At 40.7% G+C, this 25,878-nt stretch overlaps 1 protein-coding gene across 1 annotated transcript in view; it reads left to right on the forward strand.

Moving 5' to 3' along the window:
- ADAMTS17 (ADAM metallopeptidase with thrombospondin type 1 motif 17) overlaps positions 1 to 25,878 on the forward strand; it is a 191,965-nt gene that overhangs the window by 160,445 nt on the left and 5,642 nt on the right. Inside the window, exons 19-20 of the mRNA XM_075159828.1 lie at positions 8,458 to 8,662; positions 13,083 to 13,235. Coding sequence (XP_075015929.1) covers positions 8,458 to 8,662; positions 13,083 to 13,235 — 358 coding nt within the window. The remainder of the gene's footprint in view (positions 1 to 8,457; positions 8,663 to 13,082; positions 13,236 to 25,878) is intronic.

Below are 25,878 nucleotides of genomic sequence, written 5' to 3' on the forward strand. Positions count from 1 at the left end.
TAGCTCTTTGCCTTAGGCTGTGATACAGAAAACCAGTGTATCTCCTCCTTCCATCATTTTGCTGGGCTAAATCCATTACTTTTCTTTAACTTCTTATTGGATCAGAAACTGTGCATCAATTCTTCATTCCCTTGGTCACCTTGGTCACCTTCTCTACTAGTGCTCTAATTTACGTTGTTTAAATTTGTAATTTGAGTGCATGGGTTACCAGAATTGTATGCATAATCCCAGTCTCAGTCCAATCTAGCCCTTACACAGTTGCATTCATACTCTCCTGTCTTCACTGGCAGTAACTCTCCTGCTATGTGCTTTGCTTTTTCCATGGCTGCATCATATTTGTGGCTTACAGTCATTCTAGATGTTTTCCTCCTCATTTGTTTCAACATATTAATCCTACTTTAACACAGAAATACTTGTGATTAGTCCCTAAGCACACAATCTTGCACCGTATGCTATTAATTTTCATCCTATCTCTGTTATTGCAGTACTCAAGGTTATTCAGTTCTTCCTGTATGACATCCTAATCCTCTGTTGTATTGACAATGCTTCTAGACTTTGTATTGTCAGCATTTTCCCCAATTTTTCATCAGTTTTCTTCTTTTTGTGCCAAGGTCATAAATGAACATACTAAATTAGATCAAATGCAAGACAGATCTTTCAGGAAGTCCACTGGTAACTAATCTAAATTCCTTTCATACCTCATATTGCTTTACAGCACTACACTGTGGCCAGCTCTCACCTACCATATGAATTACGCATTGATATCCATGTTTCCCAGCATATCACCAGTTTCTTCAATGTACATAAGCATTTCCAGTGCAGCAAAAGGAGTTCTTTACTGATAACCAAATAGATTAAATCTACCACATTTCCTTTGTCTGGAAAAGCAGTTATTTTAATCAAAGAAATACAGCCAATGAGTTTTGCCTGGAGGAAACCTATGTTGCATCCATTTACAACTATGTCCTTGATTATTGTTTCCCTCCAAATCCGCTCTAAAAACTGGCACGCTGCTGAGGTCACGTCTGTGGTTACATGGATCATTTCTTTCTTTCTTTCTTCTATTCCCCTTTCACTTTTCCTCCGTGGACTGGAATTCAACACCGTGCTCTCCAAGGGCTCACGCACTGCAGTGATGCCCGCTGGGGAAAAAATGAAGCCAGTTACAAGAGTCAGCCAAGGCCCCAGCTGGCTCAGCACCTCGCCGACTTGCCCAAAAAGCTAGTGACTGCTCAAAGCATGGTGCCTCAGGGTGCGATGGTTGATAGTGCCTGTTGCTTTGATTCCTGGTCTGATTTAAGCTCATGGTGCTTATCTGTATGACCCTTGCTGTCTGAGAGTCCACTTCTCCCTTTAGACTCCACAATATACTTGTGGCAGTGCTCTGTTTAACAGTCCAAGAATACAGAAATCAGTCTGTCTCTTTGATTCTGATCTGTTTGCACCATGTTTATTTATGTTATCATCACAGGTAGATGGGGAGCAGAACAGTTTTGAATTTATTTTGTGAGGTGAAAGTCTTGCAAATAGTAGAATTTGGGGGGAGCAGTATGATGGAAAACTTCTTGAGAATGTTAGCAGATTACTTGCAGGGCTGTGTGGAAATTATACTAAACTGGAGGGACATATTGGGAGTGTCTGTTAACTGAAGGGACTGAGCTAGACATTTAATGGTTCCAAATGGGTATGTTCTTTCATTAATGCAGTCAGACTCTTTTGGAACATGTACAAATGTTTATAATCCATAAGGTTCAATGGCAATGAGTTCAAAACCTTATCTGTGCCTTGTGCTAAGAAACATCTCCTTTGGTGTGTTTTGAATTTGGTTACATGAAAAAAAGAAAAGAAGGAACAGCCATGGGGAGGGTTTCAAATCATTTTAGCCTGGAAATCTGGCATAAATAGTAATGTTAGCACCCTCTGATCCAAGGAGGCACCACGTAAGAGCTCATTTTGAAGTGCTTCCCAAAACTGGAGTTGGGATCTCTAGAATCAGTTTGAGCTTAATGAATTTGCCAGGACTGTGCTGGACACTATGCAAGACACGGTGGCTGCAGGCGGCTGAGCAAGCGGGCAATGCTGCGCCCTGGTGGCTGCTCTTCAGGGAAACCATCCTGGGCTGCCAGCGGTGGGCAGCTGCAGCAGGTCTCTGGCAGGTCTGGCAGGAGTAGAAGCCAAATGCTGTAGACCAGAAAGCCCGAGACTCTTCTGGGCACCTTTGTGAGTGGGTAGCTGATGTCCTGTTGTGGCATGTCTGGTTATCACCATCCACTAGAAGGAGACAAAATCATATGCGTTCTAGGTTGTAGGTAGTTCATCAAGTACAGCAACAATCAGTAGTTAATTAGCTACTGAAAGACAAAAAGATATTTTCAAGCAAATCCAGCAGCTCAACTCAATGAAGCAATTCTGGAAGAGAAGGAAGAGAAGGCTTGGGAACAGACAGAGAGTGGAGTGAGGAGGGCTTATTGGCTACTGCTAAATGCATTTACACCAAATAATTCAGGATGACTTGCTAGAACAGAAGTTAATTTGGCATTAGTTTTCACATGGAGTCATGAGACAGGTTTCTTAGCTTTGGTGTAAACCCCCAGGCTGGCTTACATCACAGTTTTTCCCATTATAATGTTTGACTCAACGACCTTATGGTTGAACATTTCCTTGTTTTAAAATGTTAAATGATCTGTGCTTCTTTGGTTTGAGGCTCTTCAGGCCAAGTGCAGTCTTCACCCACAAAGAAGGATTAGCAGGATAATCTAGCAAAATATTTAATTGTGAAATACTGCTGCCTGCTCTAATGCTCTTCACACTGTTCGCATCCTGTGGTGTGAGCTGAGGAAAAGGCGCTGCCTTCCTTGAAAGGCAGGGAATGGAGCTCGGACACCAGTTGCCCCATCAAAGATACCATGGATCAGGGTAGGGGTAACTCGCTGCAAAAGGGCTCTGAGAGTGCTGATATTCTGTGCCTTAGTGTAGTGAGGCAGCTGCCAGCAAGAACGACCCCTATTCACACCAACGCCACACTGAGTCCTCAGAAACTGAGTAGTCTGCTTGATTTGGGGGAGGGAGGAGGGAGAATGCAATGTCTTCCATTTAAAAAGAACTTCCCAAGGTGCATGTAAATTATAAAACATTGTCCTATGGCTGATCTTATAATTGGTGGGAAATTAAAAAAAAAATAAAGCTGTCAAAATGATAATCACTAAAGAAAAAAAGAAACCTGTGTGAGTGAAAGTTGGCAAGTCTGTTAGCAGAATGACTACTGTACTGGAAAATTACTGAGCACTGTTTATAAAGGCAATCAGACAGGAATGTTAGTCTTGGAGTCCTACTTTCGACATCAGCAGCTGTATTATTCTACTAGATTCCTTGTACTTTTTTCCAAAAAAAAAAAAACCTTCTAGTGACTGGGTGTGGCACAACCTGTTCCCAAAAGTCAAGATTCACCTGATTATTTTGACCCCAGTATAGCGAGATATGGCAGAGAGTTTCAGAAGTGTGTAGGGAGAGAAAGACACAATAGCAGAGTGTGCATATTTCATGGAAATCATGAGTCCATTTGTAAACAGTGTTTTCTTGCTTCTACATATTCAAGCATGAACTTAGTTTAATAGCTGTAAGCAAAAAATATCTGACTGTCAATTCCACATGACTGATTCTCAGAAATCTTTTCCAATTCTCCTTGCTAAAATTATCCAGTGTGAGATCCTGGCCCCACTGCAAGTTGGTCTGAGTTCTGCCTAACATCAGTAGAGCCACAGTTTCACCTAGGTGCCTCAGAAAACCAAGAGCAACTTCGACATGATTTAGCATCACAAACTGGTGCTAAAGACAACCAGTGCTCACTAGACATGGAGTTATCCTCACTGCACAGTAGTACAACAATGTATGTTAAACTAAAAGGTACACAATGAAATCTATTGGAAATAGAACCCTCAGATTACACTGCTTTAGATTAGTTTCTGTCACAAGTGCTTTTTCAGACTAGCTATGTCTTGTTTTGTAGCAAATTTCCTCTGATACTTTATTCAGCACTAATACAGACTCTTAACTAGTTGTAATTAAGAGCCAGTTCCAAAAAAAACAGAAAAATTTGTGTTATTGCAAATGTGTCTTTGGTCACATCCAAGCTATTATTGTGAAAGCAGGGAAATTAATTTCACTGTAGCATTGGGGAGGGAACAAAAGCAACGCAATCCCTGTAGATAGTGAGTGCATGTGCAAGTATGTCATGGATGTTTAGTTAGTGGAACAGAACCAACCTGCAGGCACCAGTCTTCTGCAGGGCTCGAGGCAGAAATAACCAGGTGAAATTTAATGGGCTGCAATATTTACCCTAGAACATGTAATGGCTTTATGTTATAAGAGGCTACAAATCTCTGAAAAGTGACCTCATGTCTTTTGATTGCACTCCTCCACTCCATCCTTCAGCCTTGACCCATTTTATCTTCATAGCATTTTTTCCCAAATCCTTAGCTACAAGTCTTCATTTGCAGACATGCATCTCCCCTAGGTTTATGTACATAGTGCTGTAGACAATTTTTTTCCTAGAAAATGTGGGAGTCTTAGGCCAGTAGGTAGAGTGGATAATTCAAGGTTAATGACTAATCCAGACCATAGAAAGATCAAATGATGAACTGAACCTCCAAAAGATATTTCAACTTTGCTCCAGGGGCCTGCCAGATGAGTGTTGCCAAAGCAGATTAGAAGAAGAACTCCCGATTCCTCAGCAGAGATACTGAGAGGTCAGAGGTTGAGGAAGACTCAGAAGACAAAGATTTAAAACAGCCCTCTCAGATTGCATGTCCTGCCCATCCCAGCTTTTTGAGGCTATAGAAAAACACACCCTTCTGGGCATTTTTCAGCTAGAAAGACAGCCACTGACTGGGTTAAAAAATCTGTGCTTAAAAGCTCATCACTTTCTTCCTAAATCTAACCACCAGCAGGGATCGTCTAGCTCTTGAATCTTCTATAGAGGTAAGATTACAAAAAATAATACCATGGATAAAGCCATCCCTGTAGTTGTGAGAAAGATGAGTGTGTTTGTCACATAAATCAGTGCTTGTTGGAAAAATGAGAGGCTCTCCAGGGACTCACATGGTCCAACAGAAGATAGGTTATAACCTGGGAGGGAAAGAGACAACTGAAAAGAACTGTGGTGTCAAGAAATCCCTAAGATCAGTTTACAGGCTTAAAACATAACTGAAAGCCAAATGCTCTATATGATATCCACAGGGCTTAGTGTACAACACTTAATTGGCTTAGTTAATAATACATTGAAACAAGCAGAGATTTCACAAAGAGGATGAAGTTTTGTGGTCAAAGTGATCATCTCCTCAATGCCTTTGAAAACAGTGTACTTTACTGATATTATTGTTATTCCAACATTTAATCTGTCACTTTTCTCTTGGATATGAAACTAAACCCACCACTTAAAAATAGCCTTTAATTTCTAAGTATTTTGCTTCCATGTTAGCAGCAGTTGTCACAAGTAGGACAGAGTGGGCTGTGAGGTTTCAGAGATCCCTTACAGTATAGCCCCACCTTATTTGCAACCATTGGTTTCGGATCAGGGATGGGTGTAGTGGATCGGTAGCTGAAGCTGGCCATACAGATGCCACTCTGACAAAAAAGCTGGAGACTGCATTTTCACCACAGGCACAGCTTTGTAGTGATTCCCTGGAGTTTGGATCATGCCCTGTGCAATCATTCTTCTCATGATGATGATAATATTTGGGTTTTTTTGTGCCAGTTTTCCAATTACACTCTGTCGTATCTGTGCTAGAGCGGCACTAACTAGAGACCACTGAACAGGGCAGAAACGAGGTGGTCTCTCCCCTCCGCAAGAGCAACAGCAAAACAAAAAAAAAAAAAAAAGGAATTTTCCTTCCTGAAAGGAAAGTCATAACCTTGCTTCTTAAGGCCTCTTGGAAATAGTTGGCATGCTGCGTGCTGCCCATCCTAAATGCAAGCTCACAGACAGCCTCTGCCAAGAATGTATTTTTATCTTTCTCCTTTGCTTTCAGGCCCTTTCCCTTTTTCTTTTGCCAGTAGCTGTAGATCACAGTGAGAGTACAGTGCTGAAGTGAATATTAGTTCAGTGGAGCCTGTACAGAAACTGTTCCCAGCCCTGTGACTCACATTCAGCTCATAAAGCAAAGTCACTCTTTCCCCCTCCATGCCCTTGTTGAGCGGTTCCTTCACCCAGATAGATAACTCCCTCCACATTTGCTCTGACAGGGCAGAGCCCAGCTGATATCAAGGGAGCGTGGCTATTAATTTTCATGAACACTGATTTCTGCACTTCAAGGCTATTTTTGTCAGTCTTTCAGCCCCAGTATTCAATTACCCAGCTGGCATTTTCCCATTCCATAAGCAAAATACCAAGCACTCAGCCACAGAGATGCACCAAAACTAGAGAAACACGTTTGGTGTCTTGCCAGCTGTTTTAGCCAACAGAAATTCGCAGATTAAAGCGTCAACTGCTTTAATGCACAGAAACATTTGAGCGGGCCCCTGTTCCACAAAAGACAGGTGGCCAGCTGCCTGATCCCGTCCTGCTCAAACCAAATGGCTTCTGCCTTCACTGTCAACGCAGTCATCAGTGCTGTCACGCCAGGTCATCAGTCATAGCATTTGGCAAATGAATTCATGACAATCGCACCAAGTGAAGATGTTTCTAAAATTGTGCTGATTTTTTCCCATTCAGGAATGGGAAGATGGGAAAGAGTTGTTTGATTCATTTAGGAGAAGTTACACGGCAACTTCAAAAGAAGTGTGGTTAATAAGTTGGCACGTATGGTGCTCTAGCTGGACAATGGGAGCCTTCAGCAAAATGAAATAGTATTTCTGAGCAGACTTGTTTTTGAGAAGTCTTATTTGAGCCACTTATCATAATAGACAACCCAGGATGGGGTGACAAGTAAAAGATTCATGGTATAAGGATACTAATCTAGACGACAGTCCTAAATAACAGGCTAGAAGGTCAATTACCTGGTGAGAAAGGCATGATAGCCTTCTGGTGCACAGTGCCTACAAAGTTATTGTTTCAGTCTTTCACTTCGTACAGGAATGCCTGTAATTACAGAGAACATGTTCCTCATTGACAGATTGCAGGAAGCGTAAAGATCGATGCTGCTTGTCTTTAGGAAAAAAATTGTCCTTCCCCATATACCTCCTAATTCAGATTCTTCTTAGGCATTTTATTCACTGCCTTGTAGCCCAGCTCTAACCACAGTGGTGCTTCCAGTACTTGCTGGAGTCAGTGGGAGTCTTTCAGTTGGCTTTACGCTGAGCTGGAAGACGGAGGGGTGAGGATGCCTCATTTCCCTTGCATGCTGACAGCAGCAATGCGTTCCTTACTTTGGAGGAACTCAAACACCTCACAACATTGTGCTGGATGTTTGCCAAAGAGCCTTTAAAGACATAACAAAGCAAACAACAAAAAAAAAAGCCATGTATTTGTTCCCAGCACACTTTGATCAAAGGGGAAGGAAATAGCAACTGAAATGTGCTTACAAAGTAAATGAATCCCAAAGGCTCAGAAAAATGATGGGTATAGGGAAGTATCCCCCGCCCCCATCCAGACTGGGTTATGGCACATCCTTGTGAGCTACGGCAGCTTTGAAACAACTTTGTAAGATCCTTTCTATAGCGAAAATCTTGTCTTTTTAAGTACTTCTTGAGCCTTGACAGTTAAATGCAATTCAGATTTTCTAAGAATAAACATGGCCAGTTATTCTCCATTTTTGAGGCCCCTAATGCCATGAACTTCGAACAGATGAGATTCCAATTAATCGTCCTGGAAAGCCCAACTATGAGAAGTAAAATCTCACCAGCAGCTGTGAGAGGGTGAATGGAAAGTGAGGCAGGAGATATCTTTGCATTCTAATAGTCTGGGGTGTAGAGGATTTGTATGCTTTGAGGTCATATAATGTCGGGCTAGAGAAGCTGACTCTGGTCCTGGATGCAGGAAAGCCGTGTTGGGCTAGGTGTCTGGCCATAGCACTATCCCAGTTTGTACACAGTAAGTATAGGTTCTCTGCACAGTTCCACTGCACGGTGAAGATGTGCACGCAGATGTAGCAGTGGTTTTCCCAGGTACCTCTCAAAGGCAGCAATATTTGTGGGATAGGATGGTCTGCAGACAAGTCAGTCTTTATCTGGGGGAAAAATGCAGCCACATTGTAGAGACTGGGGGTTAAAGGGAGCTATGCAGAGTTTGTGTTTCTGTCTAGCATGGAGACAGGGGTGGATATTCACTTGTATACTGGCACTTTTCTGCTTTACACACTTCAGCTCCCAAAGGTGATCAGGTGATCTTGGTGTGATGGCAATACAGCACCATCGAAGAACCCACAAATCTAGGAAGAGTTGCCCATTTCTCATTGTTTTTAAGTGAAGCATAATGTTTTATCCCACCAGTTTTTTAACATTCCTTCTCTGGCTCCTTCCCAGGTGGGTGACTGGCCATTGGAGTCCCTGCTCTGCTACTTGTGAGAAAGGTGTCCAGCACCGGGAAGTGACTTGTGTTTATCAGTTGCAAAATGGCACCTACGTTAACACGAGAGACCTTTACTGCCTTGGCAACAAACCAACAACAATACAAAGCTGTGAAGGACGGGACTGCCTTTCTATCTGGGAAGCATCAGAGTGGTCAAAGGTAGGAAATGGATTCAAGAAAGGAGCCAGACTGCACACAGCTCTGGATACACTGGCCCTAATCCAGCTAAGTGCTTAAAATTAAGCATGTTCTCACGGTCAGCATACTCAGTGCCTCACAGTATTGGGGCACTGGCTAGGACTATCATTTGTTGAGATGATCAATTTGGAGCTGAGGTTTGTATTCCATACCAGATAGTTATTAAGGCAGGTTTTAGATATCATGCTATAGTACCTATATCTTTCCATCTGAAAACTCTGACCAGCAAGGAAAAACATTTCACTGACCTGAGGCCAGAAGTGTAGTAACCCACCAGGGCTTCTGGCTCCATTTAAATGCAGTATGAAACAAATACCAGATTTATCAAGCATCTGCATGTTACAGAGAATGTACAATCTTTGGGCTTTATCCAACCTTCTTTTGTGTAATTCCAGAAACATGGAAAAGCTGGTTATACTTTGTATAAAAAGTGCATCTCCACATAGTTGCAGAGTTAAGAAATTATTCTCAGGTATTATAAATGCATTTCAGATATAAATGATGGTCTAGACAGTTAGCCTGTGTTAGCAACAGAGTGAACTGGGAGTACGCCTACAGTTCATGACCAGGACTCAGCTAATACAGGGCAACTTTGTCTGTACCTTGTCAGTAACAGACCTAATAGGATGTCCATGTTAGTTTTGATATTGTACCTGTTAGGCTCATCTGAATGATGAGAAGATCCTTTCACTCTTGGTGCAGTGCTTATAGCTCTACCAGTCTCATTCCAGACTGGCTGTGTTATGGGGCTGTCCAGCAACAGTCATTTCTGTGGGAATGATCTTTCCTTGTTATTCATCTCTATTTTGAAACAGCGAGCTCCTGTTCAAAACATTGTCAAAGAGCTTTTGCAAAATATTATTGTTAGAAATGTGCTTAAAAGTCACAGAAGCTCAGGATACCAGGGATCTTGCGCTGAGGAACAGTGTCTCTTAACAAACACAATGTGATTCCGTTGTCCACCTTTTGAACAGGAAATCTTTGTTTGGCAAGGGAGATGATAGTTAAGTGAGAGTAGTGTTTCCTTTCAGTAGGATGCTGTATCTGTTCATTAATGCATGAGATTCGTTTTCTTTCTGTGTTCTTTCATTTCAAAAGATGTGGAGAAACACACCAAAATTTTAGTAAGTTGTCTGATAGGTCTTTTGTGTGTTACAGAAGTAACCCTTTCAGACGACGCCCTCTTTATTTCTTATAGCTGAACCGGCTAAACTGTTTATAGCTGAGACTATTCTTGTGGTGCAGTTCCTACCTGTTTTACATGGGGAATTTTTCTTGGCTCTTTTGTTAACAACCCCAGGTACTTCTCTCTGCTTTTTATGAAATGGAGTAAGTCAAGTTACAGAAGACTTTTTCCAGAGTGGAAATTTTCTGTATTTGTGACCACGTAACTCATTTGCAAATACATGATATTTTTAGATCATTTTTTCAATAACTGGTTTACTTTTCCTTTGATAAATTTATTTACCTTTTGTCATGTCTGTAATTGCCCACTTGTGATTTTAAATTCATTCTTGTTCTGGCACATTTCTGCTATTATGTAGCACAGTTGACTCCAGGACACATTTGATGCTCTGCCAGTTTGAACACTTCTCATGACTAGGACTTCCTTCAGTGGTAATCACTTTAATCCTTAACATTTTAATCTGATGTTGTGGAGTAAATATCACAGTAGTGATATCACTTTATAAATCAATTTTCTCATGTATGTTTTTGAACTTTTTGGTTATACAACAAAAAACAGTTGACCACACTGATGTCTGGTCCCCAATCAAAAATGTGTGTTTTCAAAGCAAATTCCAATGCAATCTTCATTTTGGAAAAAATTAAGTTCCCCTTTTATTGCCAAACACTTGAGATTGTTTTGGACAAAGTACTGCTCAACCCGTTTTTAGTGACAAAAATAGAGACTGTCAGAAAAAGGTGAATGTTTCTACTGTTAGGGAACTAGAGTAGAAAAAAATATTCCCTTCAAATAAAGGTCTGTGTCTTAACTGCAAATTTGTGTTGCTCCTTTACAAATCCTTGTGGGATTTGACTAAGTAATTTGTTAATAAAATAAGACCTAATGATCTCAGCTGGACACTCAGGGACAGCGCATATTAATTTGTAGACTGTTCTGTTATGGAATCTCTGTAAAATCTGTATGTTAAGAAATTCTTTAGGAAAACAGAGGACTTGAGGAAAGAAAAAAACTCTTAAAGAGGGTGATTTATATGTGACCACCAAAGATCTGTTGGAAACCTTTTGCAAATGCTGTTTTGTCTAGGAAAGTATATGCAGTATTAATCTGTGAATGACTTAAAAGCTTGTGGGAAGAACAAACAGTTGGTGTTTTTCCCAGACTTGCTTGTAAAACCCACCTAGAGATTTCTCCTACTGTGAAAAATACTCCCACTTCAGTTTGATTTACTTCGAGTAAATTGGACCATTTGAAAGATTTTATATATTGTGCTTTGTAGTTTGAGATGAACGAGCACAACCCTGAGGAGTCCACCCTGAGGACTGAGGAAAATGATATATAATTTGGGAAAGTCTATACAACTTGGGGCAAATTCATGGCTTTAAGGTACCATATAGGGAGCTCCAGCCTGGGATCTCTGGCAAGTCTTGAGCTCTGAGGAGTCCAGCAAAGCAGTTTCTGGAATTCTGCAAAGCCTGGAAGAATTCATCCCCCTATCTAGCAGAATTATACAATTGTGCTTGTTACAAAGATGTTACATCCGTAAGGAGGTCACGCCATGAGCAGCACATAGTAAATTAAGTGGAAGGCTTCCCAGATTTTCAAGAAGTCACTTTGTAGTGCTCTGAAGTATTTAAAAGCATGTCTGTTTGCTTGCCAGCTCATAAACGCTTGTCATTCATGTCCTTAACAAGGCCAGCAGGTCAGAACTGCCTGGATTGTATTTTTAAGACGGTTAGACAGGCATGCTGAGATTTGTCCATTTGATGTAATTTATATCAAGCTGACGCTTGTTTCCAGCATAGACCCCCTGGATGGAGAAGCTTCTTGGAATATGTTCAAAAGACCTCACAGAATATCTCATATCTTCACTATTTATTCAGTGTCAAATCAACTGTCTTTTCCATGCTGATCCCCTGAAGGGGAGAACTTGACATGCTGGAGGAGGTTAGTTTTTGTCTCAGTTGGTACAGATATCATTTTTCCACCCACCTGTCCCCAGTGGCTCTTCAAGAAAATTTCTCACTCTTAACCACTGCAGTGGCATGAAAATGAAGAGCAGAGAGACTAGCTATGCTGTTGTGTAGTGGCATGCACTTAGATGGCTGCGACAGCATCAGCAGATCTGTTACTCTATTACTGAACTGCTTATTTAAAACAGAAATTCTGTTTCAGTTCATGCCAGTGTCCTTTTCCCACCTAGTACAGTCAATGAAATCAAGACAAATTCTCCAGTAAAACAGAATTTCCAGCCAACCATTGGCAGAGATAACAAATGAGTGAGCAGATATCCCTGCTCTTTAGAAGCTACCTTCATAGTGCCCAGGCACAAAAACATTTGTGGATGATTTGTGCTCACTCGCATGAGTGTTTGTGGAGTGCCCAAATACTTGAATCAAGTCTTCCTTCAGCAACTGATTCTAGCAGCTCTAGTAGCCTGCTGCTTTCTCAGAGGACTTCAGACAGTCCCTGCTTAGCTTTTGGTGTTGAGAAGTCTGTCTTTCATCCTTGCTGATGTCTGTGGCTAACTTGCTGGCCATGGTTGGAAGCTGATCACAACGCTGTGGCTCACTGAATAGTGCCCCTCCTGAGCTATCCCCTTTGTACATTTGAAGTTCTTTGGAACTAACATAGTGATGAGCATATGACAAATCAAAGAGTGAAGGTCATGTATGTACTTCACATGAGAACGTGTGAGAACTGTGACTTTGCCATGGTATGTAAAAATTGCACAGCAGAAATGTGTTTGTAACAGTGGTCTCATGCTACTGTGATTTAAAAATGCATTTATCACCCTCATTTTACTCCCATGATACATCAGGGGATGTGGCAGTTCTGTATTGTAAATCTCAGCGTGTCCTTTTTCAGTATGAATGATGAGCTCTTAAACACAAGATTTAGTGTTTTTTTCATCGGTAACACCAATTCTAGCAAAATGCCAGCTGATGTTTTTCAAAGAAGGTTGATTTTCAGAATTGCCATTTTTCATAAGTAAAATATTTCACAAGCAGATATCATGCTTTTCAAACTACTCTTTTATGTTTGAAAGGGGCTTAGATTATTGGGAGAAAATCTTACGGGTTATCAGTTTTCCTCTGTGTTCATAAAACCAGCTTTTCCTTTTAGCTATGTTACCAAGATAAAAGTTATCATTTCTAGGCATCATGTAACAGAAGACAAATATCTGTTGCTTTGCAGTGCTCAGCAGACTGTGGCAAGGGGATTCAGAAAAGAACAGTGACGTGCACAAATTCTCAAGGAAAATGTGATGCAGCCACCAGGCCAAGAGATGAGGAAGAGTGTGAGGATCACACAGGCTGTTACGAATGGAAAACAGGCGATTGGTCTAAGGTAACAGTGAACACTACATGGTATTTTCTTTCTAAACGCAAAGATGTTCAGAGTGCTATGCTTCTGTGTGCTGTCTGCATTTATTTGCAGTTTAAATATTTGGAAAGGTTTAACTGGTTTTGATTGGAGGTTTTGCTGGGATTTAAACTTTCCCCTTATGCCAATTATAACCCAAACATTGCAGCACAGGCTTATGGATATGACCCAGCAAGTTTTAGAGAAGCGTATTCCAAATAGGATAGAAATTAGTATTAATTGACAGCTTAACCGTCCAAAGGCAAAACCTACACAAGATTCCCACCACAGGTGGACTCTTGTCAAAAAGCTACTTTATAAATGATGCTGAAACTGCTTTCCATATTTCAAAAAGCAAACTCTGAACAGTTCTGGCTAGCAGATTGAATTCTACAGAAGAGTTCGTTAGCAGTATCTTTCAGGAGTGCAGGGAACTAAGGAGGTGTCCCATGCCCAGCCTGGGCAAGCTAAAAAGAAAATAGCAGAAGGTTGGTTTCCTTGAGTGTAAATACGTGTTAAAAATTTGCACTTTGAGTTAGGAACCTAGTCTCTGAAAAAAAGGGAAATCTCACAAGGGGGCTGTGGTGAGAGTTCTATCTCCCTCAAAGCATCAGTATGGAACTGAGAAGAGAGCTGGACCTTAGTCTTCTTATCCCACAAGTGATAAACCTGAAGGTTTGGGAGAACTGTTGTTAAACTGAGTACTACCGGGGGGAGGCATGGGGAAGCCCTAGCAGACTCTCACAGAAACAGAGGGTAACTGAGAACACTCACAGCTGAATTCTGTTCCTCTGCCTCATGCAGGTCCTGCATGCAGACTCAGACAGTACACTATTTTATTACCACAGATGCAAGACTAGAGCTGTGTGGCTGAATTTCATGCTAGTCTGGGACCTACACAGCATAGTCCAGTCCTAGACTTGTTCCAACCACGTGAGATGAAAGCAAGCCATGAATTTAAAGGCAGAGCCAAAACCATCAGTCCCTTCCTCAGGGCTGGATTTTACCTTCCCTTAGGCCTGTCTGAACTTAGTTCCTCCAGTGACATCAGTGGAATTAATTCCCAAATGCAGTGGATTAAAGCAGAGCAGGTCTGCTCTGTATTTGCATTCTGATCCTAAAGTAACAGGTAGTTTTGCTTGGGAAGGAGGCCTGGCAGCGTGAGGAACTCAGCCTTTGCCAGTGTTGTTCATAAAGCATCCTTTACGTTACTGACTTCATGTTTGCATGAAGAACTAAAATTTCCCAGGAATATTATATTCCAGTTTGGTTTTATCTTATCTTTGTAACTGTACTGTTCTTTAAACAGAAAGCCTACTTTGTGTTCTGGAATGTACGGCATGTGCAGAAACCACTGGGATACAGTAGTTGCATTTTGCTTTCCAAAAACCCAAACTCCAGCAAGCAAAATCCAGTGAAATAGAGGCCCATGATGGGCAAATTGGCTTATCTGTGATTGCATTTTTTTTTACATTGTGATTAGGAATTACAAATATTTATAGATATACTCTGTCATAGATACATGAATTTAATGGTGTCAGTGCTGGAGAATGCATTAAGAACCTGCCACATACAAAAGGTCTGTATTTATGCTGAGCCAGGAATTTGTATCACAGAATGTTTAGAGTATTGAACATTATTTTATTCATAACCTGGCACACAGAGTCCATGCAAGCTGGCCAAAACAAACAGTTCCCGTGTGTTAACAGGTGGAATAACATTATTTATTTATTTGTGGAATTTTAAAAGATTTTGGCTTGCAAATTGACCCAGATTCTCTTTATAGGGAGGAATATGAAATAATTGTGTATTCACTGATTACATGGATTGAAAGTTCAGTATTGTATGAACGGTTCCAATCTGATAAAGATGTTGGCTCACTGCTAGAAAGGCTGCAATCATACATTGGTCACAGTAAATAGTGTTGTTGATGGATTTAGTGTCTGCATGTGAGCAGAACAGGATCAGTGCAAAATCTATTGTTATTTGCAATTCTTAACTCAGGATCAGGATCCTCCCTATGCAGAAGGGCACAAAAGCTTATGTGCTGCATATGTGGCCTGCTTCTGTCTGCAGAGAGCTTGTGCCAGCTCTCTGCTTCCCAGGAATTTCACCCTGTGTGGGTCCAGCAGGATGTTCTTGGACTTAGATTTGGTTTGTAATGAGCATTTTAAGTTCTAGACATATTGGTTAATTCTGACTGGACACTTAGATCACACAATTAGATTCTTATTCTCTGAGTAGAGGGGTAAACAAAAGGCACCACTGGATTGCTAGAAAAGGGTATGGGTAGATACTATTCTTTGAAGAAAATGTATTTTCCCAGAAACCCATATAGCTGAAATGTTTGGTGTGGAATTCAATTCTTCGCAAATCCTGAGTGAGCAATTTTCATCCTGAGGATCCAGAAGCTTTAATGCAGGGCTCACACTTAGGGGGAGAGCCTTTACAGCTATCAGCAGCTCCTCTTTGGTGTTGTCCGGCTTTAAACAGTTCGTCCTTTAAGGAGAAACACAAAGTCTGTGGCAGTTAGATTATAGTGAACTCTTTAAAATTCATACTTCCAGGGTAAAATTCCATTGTAAAACATTTGTTGCCGGTGCTGTAAAAATCGCTGTGAGAGACCTTTGTGCTGACTAAGATGGAAACTTTTTCTATTAATACAAATTGATCTCAGAACAAGCAACAACTTTTTGCAATTAATGCATTGTGCATTTGTTACATATTGTTAATCATCAGGGAAGCAAGATTTAACTAACAGCAGTAATTATCACAGATTAAAATAAGGGGCTTTGATGCTTTATGTGCAAACAACTTGCATGGTGTCTTGGCCTTCAATCATCAATTTCTCAAACCAAGATTGTTTGATAAACTTCCAAGATACCAGGAAGTCATGTAAGAGAGAGGCAAAACCTCATTTACAAAGTCAAGTCCAGATACAACTTGTAAATAGAACAGGCTGTTTGGATGGTAATGGCAGACTGTTATTTTTATATTAGTAGTAGTAGTATTTATAGAATACATGGACTCTGTGCATGAGAAGACTGATCACTTCCCTAAGGAGCTCCCAGCCCTATATAAGTAACTTGTGTCTGATAGCAATGGACATAGTTATCTTATATACGGTCTTAGATCCTGTTGCATTCAGAAGGTGCAAGAGTGGGCAGCAGTAAAAGCTCCAAATCTATGCCAGACACGTTGTGGTTTTATGTTCTTAGACCCTGGATCCACTTCTGTGTGGAAGAGGTGAGGGCTGCAGGCATGGGCATGCTGGTCTTTAACCTGCACCTACCAGCCAAAACCTTGTCCACTGGCCTTAGTAACGGCTCTGCAGCCATTGCCTGTCCACGCTCTGAAGAGGAATTTTTTTCCATTTTTTGTCAGGTTTATTTGCAGATGGTTCTTACTACGTATTATAGCTGTGGAAAGCATTTGGAACTAATCGAGCAGATTTAGCAAGCGGTCTTGGCTGTGATATTTGTATATGTCCAGTGTATTTGCAGCGTATTTCAAGTGTTGCATGAGGAACCGATACATCTAGTTCACTTTACAAACACATAGGTCCAGGTCTTTAAAGTTATCTTAAATGTCTTTGAAATTACCTTTATTAGTGCAGTGCTTGAGATTAACAGACTGACTACTGTAACTCTAAAGAGTATTGTTCTGCTACTAGTAACCATGTATAACCTCCATTACAATTGCTATTAAACTTCCAACTTCTCTGCACTACTGCAACTTTTCTCTGAAACCTCTTATATTAAAGGGATATAATTATTATTTTTAGCATGTGACACAAACGCAGCATTGTATTATGAGCTACATAACTAAACTGTTCCTGGCCCGAGAGTCTTTGAACACAGTAGAAAGATAGATTGCACAGTGAGAGACCCACTGAAGGTGTTATCCTGAAATAATTTATTTATTGTTGCCTGGATTCTTCAGAATTGCAATTCATTATATCATCCTTTTTTATATATGATGCAATATACAAATGGGAATCCAAGCCATCTCCCATTCAATCATTTCTTCCAAAAGGAAATTCCACATCCAGTTTGCTTTCAGTTAAAGAAACAAACATCTCATACACTCTTTCTACTTCGAAATAGCTCCTCCTTGTTTGAAATCTGAGCTGTTAAATGTTCTAGCACTGGAAACGTTTTTACATTTTTGTTGTAGTTGTGCTAGTCGAAAGAACAAATTGCTCAGTTTCCCAACACTTGCCTCAGACTCCTAGACTGCTGAAAACATGCCTCTTGATGCTTTAGCAAGACAGTAGTTCATTCTTTCATGATGAATTGTATTTTGCTGACAAACTTTATGTCAAGGATTACATTCCTGTGAAGAAGCTAGTGAACAGAATGTGTCTTTATGTATGTGGCTCTCGGGGAAGCTTAGCAGGACGCACAGCCTGGGTCTGTACCAGTCACCCGCCCCAGGCTGCGCTTGAATGGATCAGCTGCGGGACTCTGACTTTGCGTTGGAGTCTACCTCGACTCACGCAGTTGAAAACATATGTCCCAAATGATGTGGAGGTGCACTGCTGGCCTGCTGCAAGGAGACGCAGGCTTGATGTATTGGCTGGCTGTGGTGGTGACAAAGACCAGTTATGCTGCAAGGTGAACAGCACTAGGGACTAGTTTCTAGCTACCCAAGGTTCCCCCCTCTGTGTCCTCAGCTCTCTCCCCTTCTGCTCTAGAAATAATGTAGCAGGGAGAGCACTCAGGTACAAATGCACAGGCCAAGGCTGTATTTTCTGAGTTCCTTTTCTCCAGCTGACTTTTCAACTCTTCTAGGGTATAACTGAAGAGGCAAGATTATATAGCGGGAGCAATTCTCCAGAAGACTTTTACGGATTTTTCTTCATTTCCAGTTTTTACTTAATTGTTTCACTATTTTATATGCCTCAACATACTCTATTTCTGTCCTGTGACTGAAGTATTGTATTTCGAGCCAATAGCACAGAATGGTTCAGGGTTCCCAGTTTCAATTTTTTGGCTATTCTCCTTTTATCTGATATTATATCAAGGAAGGTAGAATTACAAGCAAGATACACGAGCTCCATCGTTAGTTCTGACTTTCACAAGCGTGCATTTTCAGCTTTGTGGGCAGAAGTTTAAACATGCAACTTCTGTCCCTCAGGCAACAATTTAGCTCATTAACCTATTATATTACATAGCCCAATGAAAAGATTTTTGGGAAAAGGGAGATACATAGAAGCCTTGTAATATATTGGCTTTGCCATATTTTTTCTTTGCAGTTACAGTAGATGCTCTGTAAATACTAAAGCCTATATTAATCTCGGATAACCCAATATAAATCCAGGGTATCTGACTTTCATTCTTCCCTACAACTCATTGGCCACAAGCCAAGGATCTCACTCAGCACAGTGGGTCAGATATCAGTCTCTCTTACATTAGTGTAAATCCAGACTAATTCAGCCACTTAAGTTAATGCAGGCTTATGCCAAGGTCATGCAGATCAGAATCTGACCTGACGGACTGTGCAAGATCTTGTGTAGGAACCATCACAGATTCATGCTCTCAGGTGAAAACAGAAATATGTAACATGTCAAGCTGGGCTTCAGTTAGGAGAGAAAGTAGAGGAGAAATCTTTTTCTACCACTTTACATCTTGTATAACCACCTGGCACAACTTCCACTGGATTCAGAAAGATTGTACACTCCAGAAACTGGAAGGCACTTGTAAGGATCAGCTTGGCAAAGCGTGATGTTAAATAATATTCTTGTTGCCAAATAGTGTCAGTAGTGATAAAGCACATCTGAAAAATTACCTATAGCCACCTGCCCTCCCTGGACATCAATAGTTGCCAATTTCTTTACAGTATTTTGCTCAGCCTATGAAATGCTGGCTACAGGCTCTTATCCCAGGAGAATATTAACAATAGGGAGGAAAAAAAATCTAATTTTCTATAAGAAAAATACTGGGTTTGTGCCAGACATAGAGGTGTTTCATACTGAAGATCAGCAGTCGTTCATCACAATGGGTGGTAACAAGGATTTTGTAATTGCAAATTAATCGTTTTGGCAGGATTGCAGTAGATTGTATTCTCTAAGAGATAAAACCTCTAGCCTTGCAGTACACCAAAAAACATGTTGGAGTTGTTTTTTTTGTTTTTGGGGTTTTTTTCCCAAAAAATATTCTACAATCTTCCAGTGCCAGGAAGGCATGTTTTCCGAGTTCCAAATGTTTGGGAACATCAACGAAATCCTCTATATGCCTCACTTTTAATGATTAATTCACATTACATGATAAGAAGAGCAAATCAAGGACAGCTGTGGTTTGAGAGGTATATTCAAAGCTGTTGTAAATATAGAAGCAAACTGTCCTTTGTTCTAACATTCATTACAAATTCATGGCTTGACCCGCCATCTGTTTATGATAAACTATGGACAACTTGTTAATTCTTCATAAAGGTCATAACTAAGTTCATCTTCTTCTACCTTGGAGAAAATAACTTTTCTTGTTGAATCCAGAGGAAACTCCGCAGGAGGGATGGTCGCTTAAAACTGCAGTCGCACATCACAGCTGACAGACCCTTTCCTGCCGCTTCGTCACTTTGGCTCAGCAAACAACTTCATGATTTATGGCTGCTCATGTGCATTCAGCACCATAGCTAGAAACTGATGTTGGAAGATTGTCTGCAGGCCTCGCTGATGCAAATCAGTTGTTCTCCATAAGGTGATAGAGCTGGATTTGACAGGAGAGGACCCAACAAGCTTTAGTATTCAAACCCTCTGCTTCTCTGGTCCTTATCGCCATTCCTTAGTAAAGGCTGAATTGCCCCTTGAAGTGGTCATCTCTCTCTGCTGACTGCAAAGAGAATGTAAACCGAGCTAGTTCGGTAAGATGAATCCCGCCCTTTTGCTCTTTGATTTTCTGTCCCCCCATCTGTGAAATGTCTTTAGCTATGGTCAGAGGTGTGAATATTGTATAATGGCACTAAAACAAAGTTGAGCCTCTATCTAGACTTGCGCTAACTGCCAGCCCCAGTCGATGCAGCTGCAGTTGGAAACCTAGGCATGGAAAGTGAAGAGATGCTGACTACAATGCTGGCTGGCCATTTCATTCCTCTGGGGACTGTAAGCTACAGAAACCAAGTCCTGCTCATGCCTTTGAGGCAATGACTGCTCCTTGTTTGCACAACAATTTGCACAGCTCATCTCTGCTGGAGTTTCTGGGAACATCCATAGTACAAATTATTTTGATGGTTCCTTAGTAAAGGAGAATGTGCTGCAAAAAGACCATATTCATCAGTGTTTTGTTTGAAGTGGAGCACGTTCTGTCAGTGTTACTGTCTCATGTTCCAATACAGCCTCCAGTGAGCCTATTAATTGGAAGAATAACTTTTCCTTTTTGATATTTTTTATTTAAAAGCCTAGTTCATTAAGTGCATTTTTTTTGATGGAGAATTAAAGCCTCCCACCAAGATCAGTGGATTGGAAATGGAATTCCATCGTGACTATTTTAGTCTTTTTTTTAAATACGAAAAAGAAAAAAGCATGAAAGACAAGCTGTTCAAATATTGGCATTCATTTTCTCTGAGTTACTCGGAGATGTTACAGTGTCTAGGATCATGTTTTTAAAAATATGAACAGTAGTTAATTCACTATTTAAAGTTTGTACTACTCCTCTGAAGAGGTTTTTGCTCCTTGAATCCTTACAGCACGCAATACGTATCATTAGCAGGGACTGCTATACTTCTGCAGTCTTTCCAATAGCCTTTTGAGATTTATAATGACTACTGAGGCATTAAGGTGACAATCTTCCAGAACATCTTTAAAGAGCAATTAGTATCAGCCTGCTGGTGATCCCTTGTTTGACTGTGCAAAGAGATGAAGTGCAGTGTTAGTTCAGCATCATACATTTCAAAGCTGAGTGGCTCCCTGTCTAGAGAATGCTCAGGCAGGACTGAGATGACAGAGATGAGCAGCCTCTTGCTGAAGTTGAGTAATCCTAATGGAGTCCTTAGTTTAATTACTTTTTTTAATAAATTGCATTTAGGTAGCATTGATCATTAACTGATGAATAACTAAAATATGTGTTCAGTAGAGCTTCAGTTCGCAAGATATTCTTTCAGGCTAACATCTGCGACAGGAGTCAGTGTGGGACTATAGCTCATGTAGCCCATAAAAACATTGCTCAGCATAAGCAAAGCACACTGCTGTAGAAGCAGGGTGAATTCTGAAGCAGTCAGCCTGAGTTGAGTTATGTGATGCCATGGTTACGTAGTTGTCCATTACTATCTAGTTTACTTAAAATTACTTTGATTATACCTTTTACATAAGGTGTTTTTCAGCATCATTTCCTTGCAGTTTTTCAGGTGGAATAAGCTATGGAGTATTTTCACTTTGTACCTGCCACAGATCTAAACATTGCACATGCGCTATAGGTGGCATGCTAGAATATGGCACCTTATAGGCAATACTGTATCATTTCACATCTCTGCTTGATCCTGTTCTTGAAATCCAGTTTGAAAGCTTATGAGAAGTAAATTCTGCCTGATTGGTATAATGAATTAAATGACATTTCCTCATTAGCATCCACCTGGGCTGCATTGCACAGGTACTTAGGGGCACTGTCACTACCCAGAATATTCATGCATTCAACTCGTAATCTCTGAACTCTCTGTACACAATGGAACTTTTCAGAAGAGCAAAGTCAAGCTTAATTATGCAGTGAGACATGCTGGATGTACTGGTCAGGTCTTGTTCCTTAGGGTCATGCAGTTTGAAAGCACAGCTGTAGGCAGTTTGCGAAGATTGCTTCTCTCTTTTCCTTCTAAGATACTGTCACATCAGCCACGAGCATTTTCTGCTATAATTTATTGTTTCTTCCCATACTGAGTCAGAAGGGTATGCATTTTTTCTTGGCTAAATTAAACAAATCAGTCATTTCACAAAAGTTTCCAAATGAAAGATTGTTGTAAGCAAGACCAGATATGTTCTCTTTACAGATCTGGGGTTCAAAAAGAAGAAAAAAGAAAGAAAGAACAAGAGAGCCTGAAAAACAGCTTTACAGTTTGCTTTGGGCTAATTAGATCTTATCAGTGAAAAGTCAGAAATTTCTTTCTTTAGCATGATGCCATGGTAAAAGTTGACCTGGTGTTTATGAAAGCATATTGCATGCTGCTTTTCAGCTAGAACTACAGAGTTTAAATTAGTGATACTCATAAAAAGCCTGATGTTAAGGAGTGTGGAGCACTGACTTTCAGAGCACACACATGCATACTATTAAGGTCTCAGGAATGGGGCAATTACAGGACATTTGTCATTCATCTCCAATGCCGTGTTAGAATGTTATTAATAGGAACTTGTCTTGCTTTCTTTCTGACTTTCATAGAAGCAAGAAATAAGACCCCTGGGGGGAAAAACGCTCTACCCTATCCTAACGCCTTGAAATATTTGAACTCTGAAGTCAGGAAAGCATGACTCTATCTCTGAATATTGGAGCTTTAGCCATAGTGTTATCCTTGGCTTCAACAACTTTCAGCAAATTGGGGACAAACCAGTATCTTTAAACATCAGATGACTGCAGACTGATGATTAAAGAAAAAAAACATCTTGCCTTCAGCTTAGTTATGACAGTCATCTTGAACTATATCTCCCTCCAACAGATCAGCCTTCTAAATATTGGAGTACGTTCAGGATTGGCTGAAGCGATGCTGTGACCTTCTGCTGGAAAAAGCAAGTCTCTTACAAAAGAGACTAACATCTCTTGGAAGTTAGAAAAGTGACATTTTTAAAGGTGACACATGGTCTGAATGCATCCCTGCCTAGCCAGCAGCCCTCAGCTAGGGCATAAGCAATGCTTCATTATCCCGTTCAATCCTGAACAGATCACAGCCTGTCCTCTACAGTGGTAAATCTGTACCTTTTCCTGTCCCCATTAAGCCTCAACACAGGGCTTCTTCGGACTGGTCTCTCTTATGCGTTCCTCCAGCTGCCCAACGGCAGCCCTGCCCTGGCTTCGTTTGTTCTTATTCCTCTCTCTTTCTCTGGCTATCTTTTGTAGATCAGGAGTTGATGAAGTCCCTGACATAGCTCAGCACTTACTGTAAATTCATTCTATTTTAATACCTGATATTCTCCTGAGGCATTTGCTTTCAAAGCAATTAGACATCTGTCAGCACCTTTGGTAGCTTTCATATCAGTATCCTAAGGTGGAAATAGCATTCCAGTTGAAAAATCATAGCTTGGTCTTAAGGTTGGAGTTTTTCAGTGAGTAAATCTTCTTTAAGCTGATGAATGCAGCTGCTGCTTTGACAATTTGTGAGTTTATTTCCTTCTGGATATCCCCACTGGCTTGCATGTTACTGCCAAAGAATGTGAATGGAGGCATTTTTGTATTCCTTTTGCCTTCTCAAGCAGTGTTTGAACGGGGAGTTACAAGGGCTCTCATTAGGTTCACTTTTTGTAACTGTTCATTAACCCCCTCTTTTTTACAGTGTTGAACAATCCTTTGATCTTTGCGTGTGGATGGATTTCCCATTTACAATGGCTATTGTCAGTTTAGTGCATTATGGTTAAACTACATGAATTTTGCAATATGCATTTTTCTGATAGTGATATCAAAGGCAATACCTGGTGGAAAGAAAAAAACACTTCTTTGTTTGACACCGGTGTCTCTGTTCAACCGCTTGTCCGAGTCCCCAGCTTCCCAGAGTAGGCAAGTTGCTTGTGAGTTTTTTCTCAGTACTTGCATAGCAGCTCAGGTGGCAGGCAGAGATCCACACATATCCGAACCAGGTTCCAAAACTGGTCTTCCACATTCACAGGTCACTTCACTCCATCATGGCATCAAAACATGTGCGTATCTTGAGAGTTACATCAATGCTTGTAAAGACTTTTCCGATTTTCAGAGTATGTTTGTTAATAGCGGTGTAAGAACCCAATATTTACCCAAAAGTCCAGTGTCCGTCAACAGCATTTTAAATATGATCAGTGCAGTTCCACTGTGCAGCAGTGGAGCCTCCCAACGTTCTGCACAGTGGAACTGTACCAGCTATACAGAAGCTGGCTCAGGTGCTGGGCTGTAAGGGTAATTTTGCCCCTGCAGCCCAGGCCACACTCTGCCACAAGCGGTACGCTCTCTCTGGCAGCTGTTGGCTGCCTGGAATTTCCTCTGTTTGCAAGAAGGCCACAGCACCTTTCCTTCCTCAAACTCCTTATAAAGTGAGTCCAAGCCTGAGGGTCCTGTATCAGAGGGCACAGAGTGAATCTAGCCCTGAAAATTGTTCTGTGGATATGCTTGCTTGCTCCATAAATATTTGGGAACAGAGAGACTGTAGCAATGCATTTAGCTGTCCAGAGTAGGAGGGAAGGTATTTATGGGAATTTGCTGTTCAGTTGGAGTTTGATTTTTATGCCTCTTTTAATGATGTCCTCTCTTCATAGTGCAGCATGAGTAACAATTCCCCCTTTGTATGTATTTTGTATCTATTCCTATTTCCTATTGAAATTCCTAGGAAAGAGACTATCCAAGTACAGAGTTGAAAATTTCGTCTTAAAATAAGCCAGATGTCCAACCTTCCTTTAGCTGCCAAGCCCAAAAGAGTTCAAGAAAGATGTTAAAATCTGTCTTCCTGGCTGTGAAAAACTAATTGCATAGCATAGGTGATGATCCCAGTCTCCCAGGAGAAGGAATAAAACTGCTTCGGGCAAAAACTCTGCTGTTATTTGTCTAAGGATTGGAGTTGGCAGTGTCTGTGGAAAAAGTTTCATTGCTTGCCCTCCTTGCTGGTTAACAAATGCAGAGACAGGAACACAGACAAAGGTAGGTGAGTGTTTGTATATTGGTATCTGAAAACCTTATTCACCTTATGAGAAAAATGCTTTTTTCTTTCTTTCCTTCTTTTTTTTTTTTTATTTTTTCCCCTCTGTTAAGACCATTCATAAGCACAGGGAGTGCCTAAAAGCCAGAGACAGAGGTTTCAGACTCACTATATTACAATCACGTGAAGGAACCCCATGGCCTGAATGGGTTATTTTATGCCTGTGTGATAACAGCTATTCTGTTTGTAAAATGGATGAACAATTCACTCCCCTTGCAGAGTTTTGTGAGGATTAAGATTTGTAAAGCATTCTGAAGACTAAAAGTGCCATTGAAATCCTGAGGATTAGAGGTTGCTTATGACTAGTGAAGTTGAAGGGCCTAATAGCTGCATTTATCAGGATAAAAATTGTTAACTTTAAATCCAAATGTAATGGCCATGCCTGACCGGCTTCCAAACTGGTAGAAGTCACTGAGGGCACACAGTGCTGGGGAAGAGCAGAGCGACATCCAAGACTAATGAAATGCCTACATCTCACTGCAGAAGCTCAAGTTATGAAGCGATTTTAAATAAGGGACTTAAACGATTGCTTTTTGGAATAGCTCACTGTAGGGCATACAAGGGAAGGGCTCATTCAGCATAGTCCTAAATACCATAACCGTTGTTGAGGTATGAATAGACAGTGACCAAATTTTGATGCAAAGTCAACATCTGAAAATCTAAGTGCAAAAAATCTGTCGTAAACTGGTGTGTTGACCCTAAATTGAAATAAGAAGGATGTAAAGGAAAAAAAAAATTATTTATTTAAAAAAAAGAAGTTCCAAAATACTTGTAAAAC

Source organism: Calonectris borealis, chromosome 11, assembly GCF_964195595.1.
Source record: "Calonectris borealis chromosome 11, bCalBor7.hap1.2, whole genome shotgun sequence".
NCBI lineage: Eukaryota > Metazoa > Chordata > Aves > Procellariiformes > Procellariidae > Calonectris > Calonectris borealis.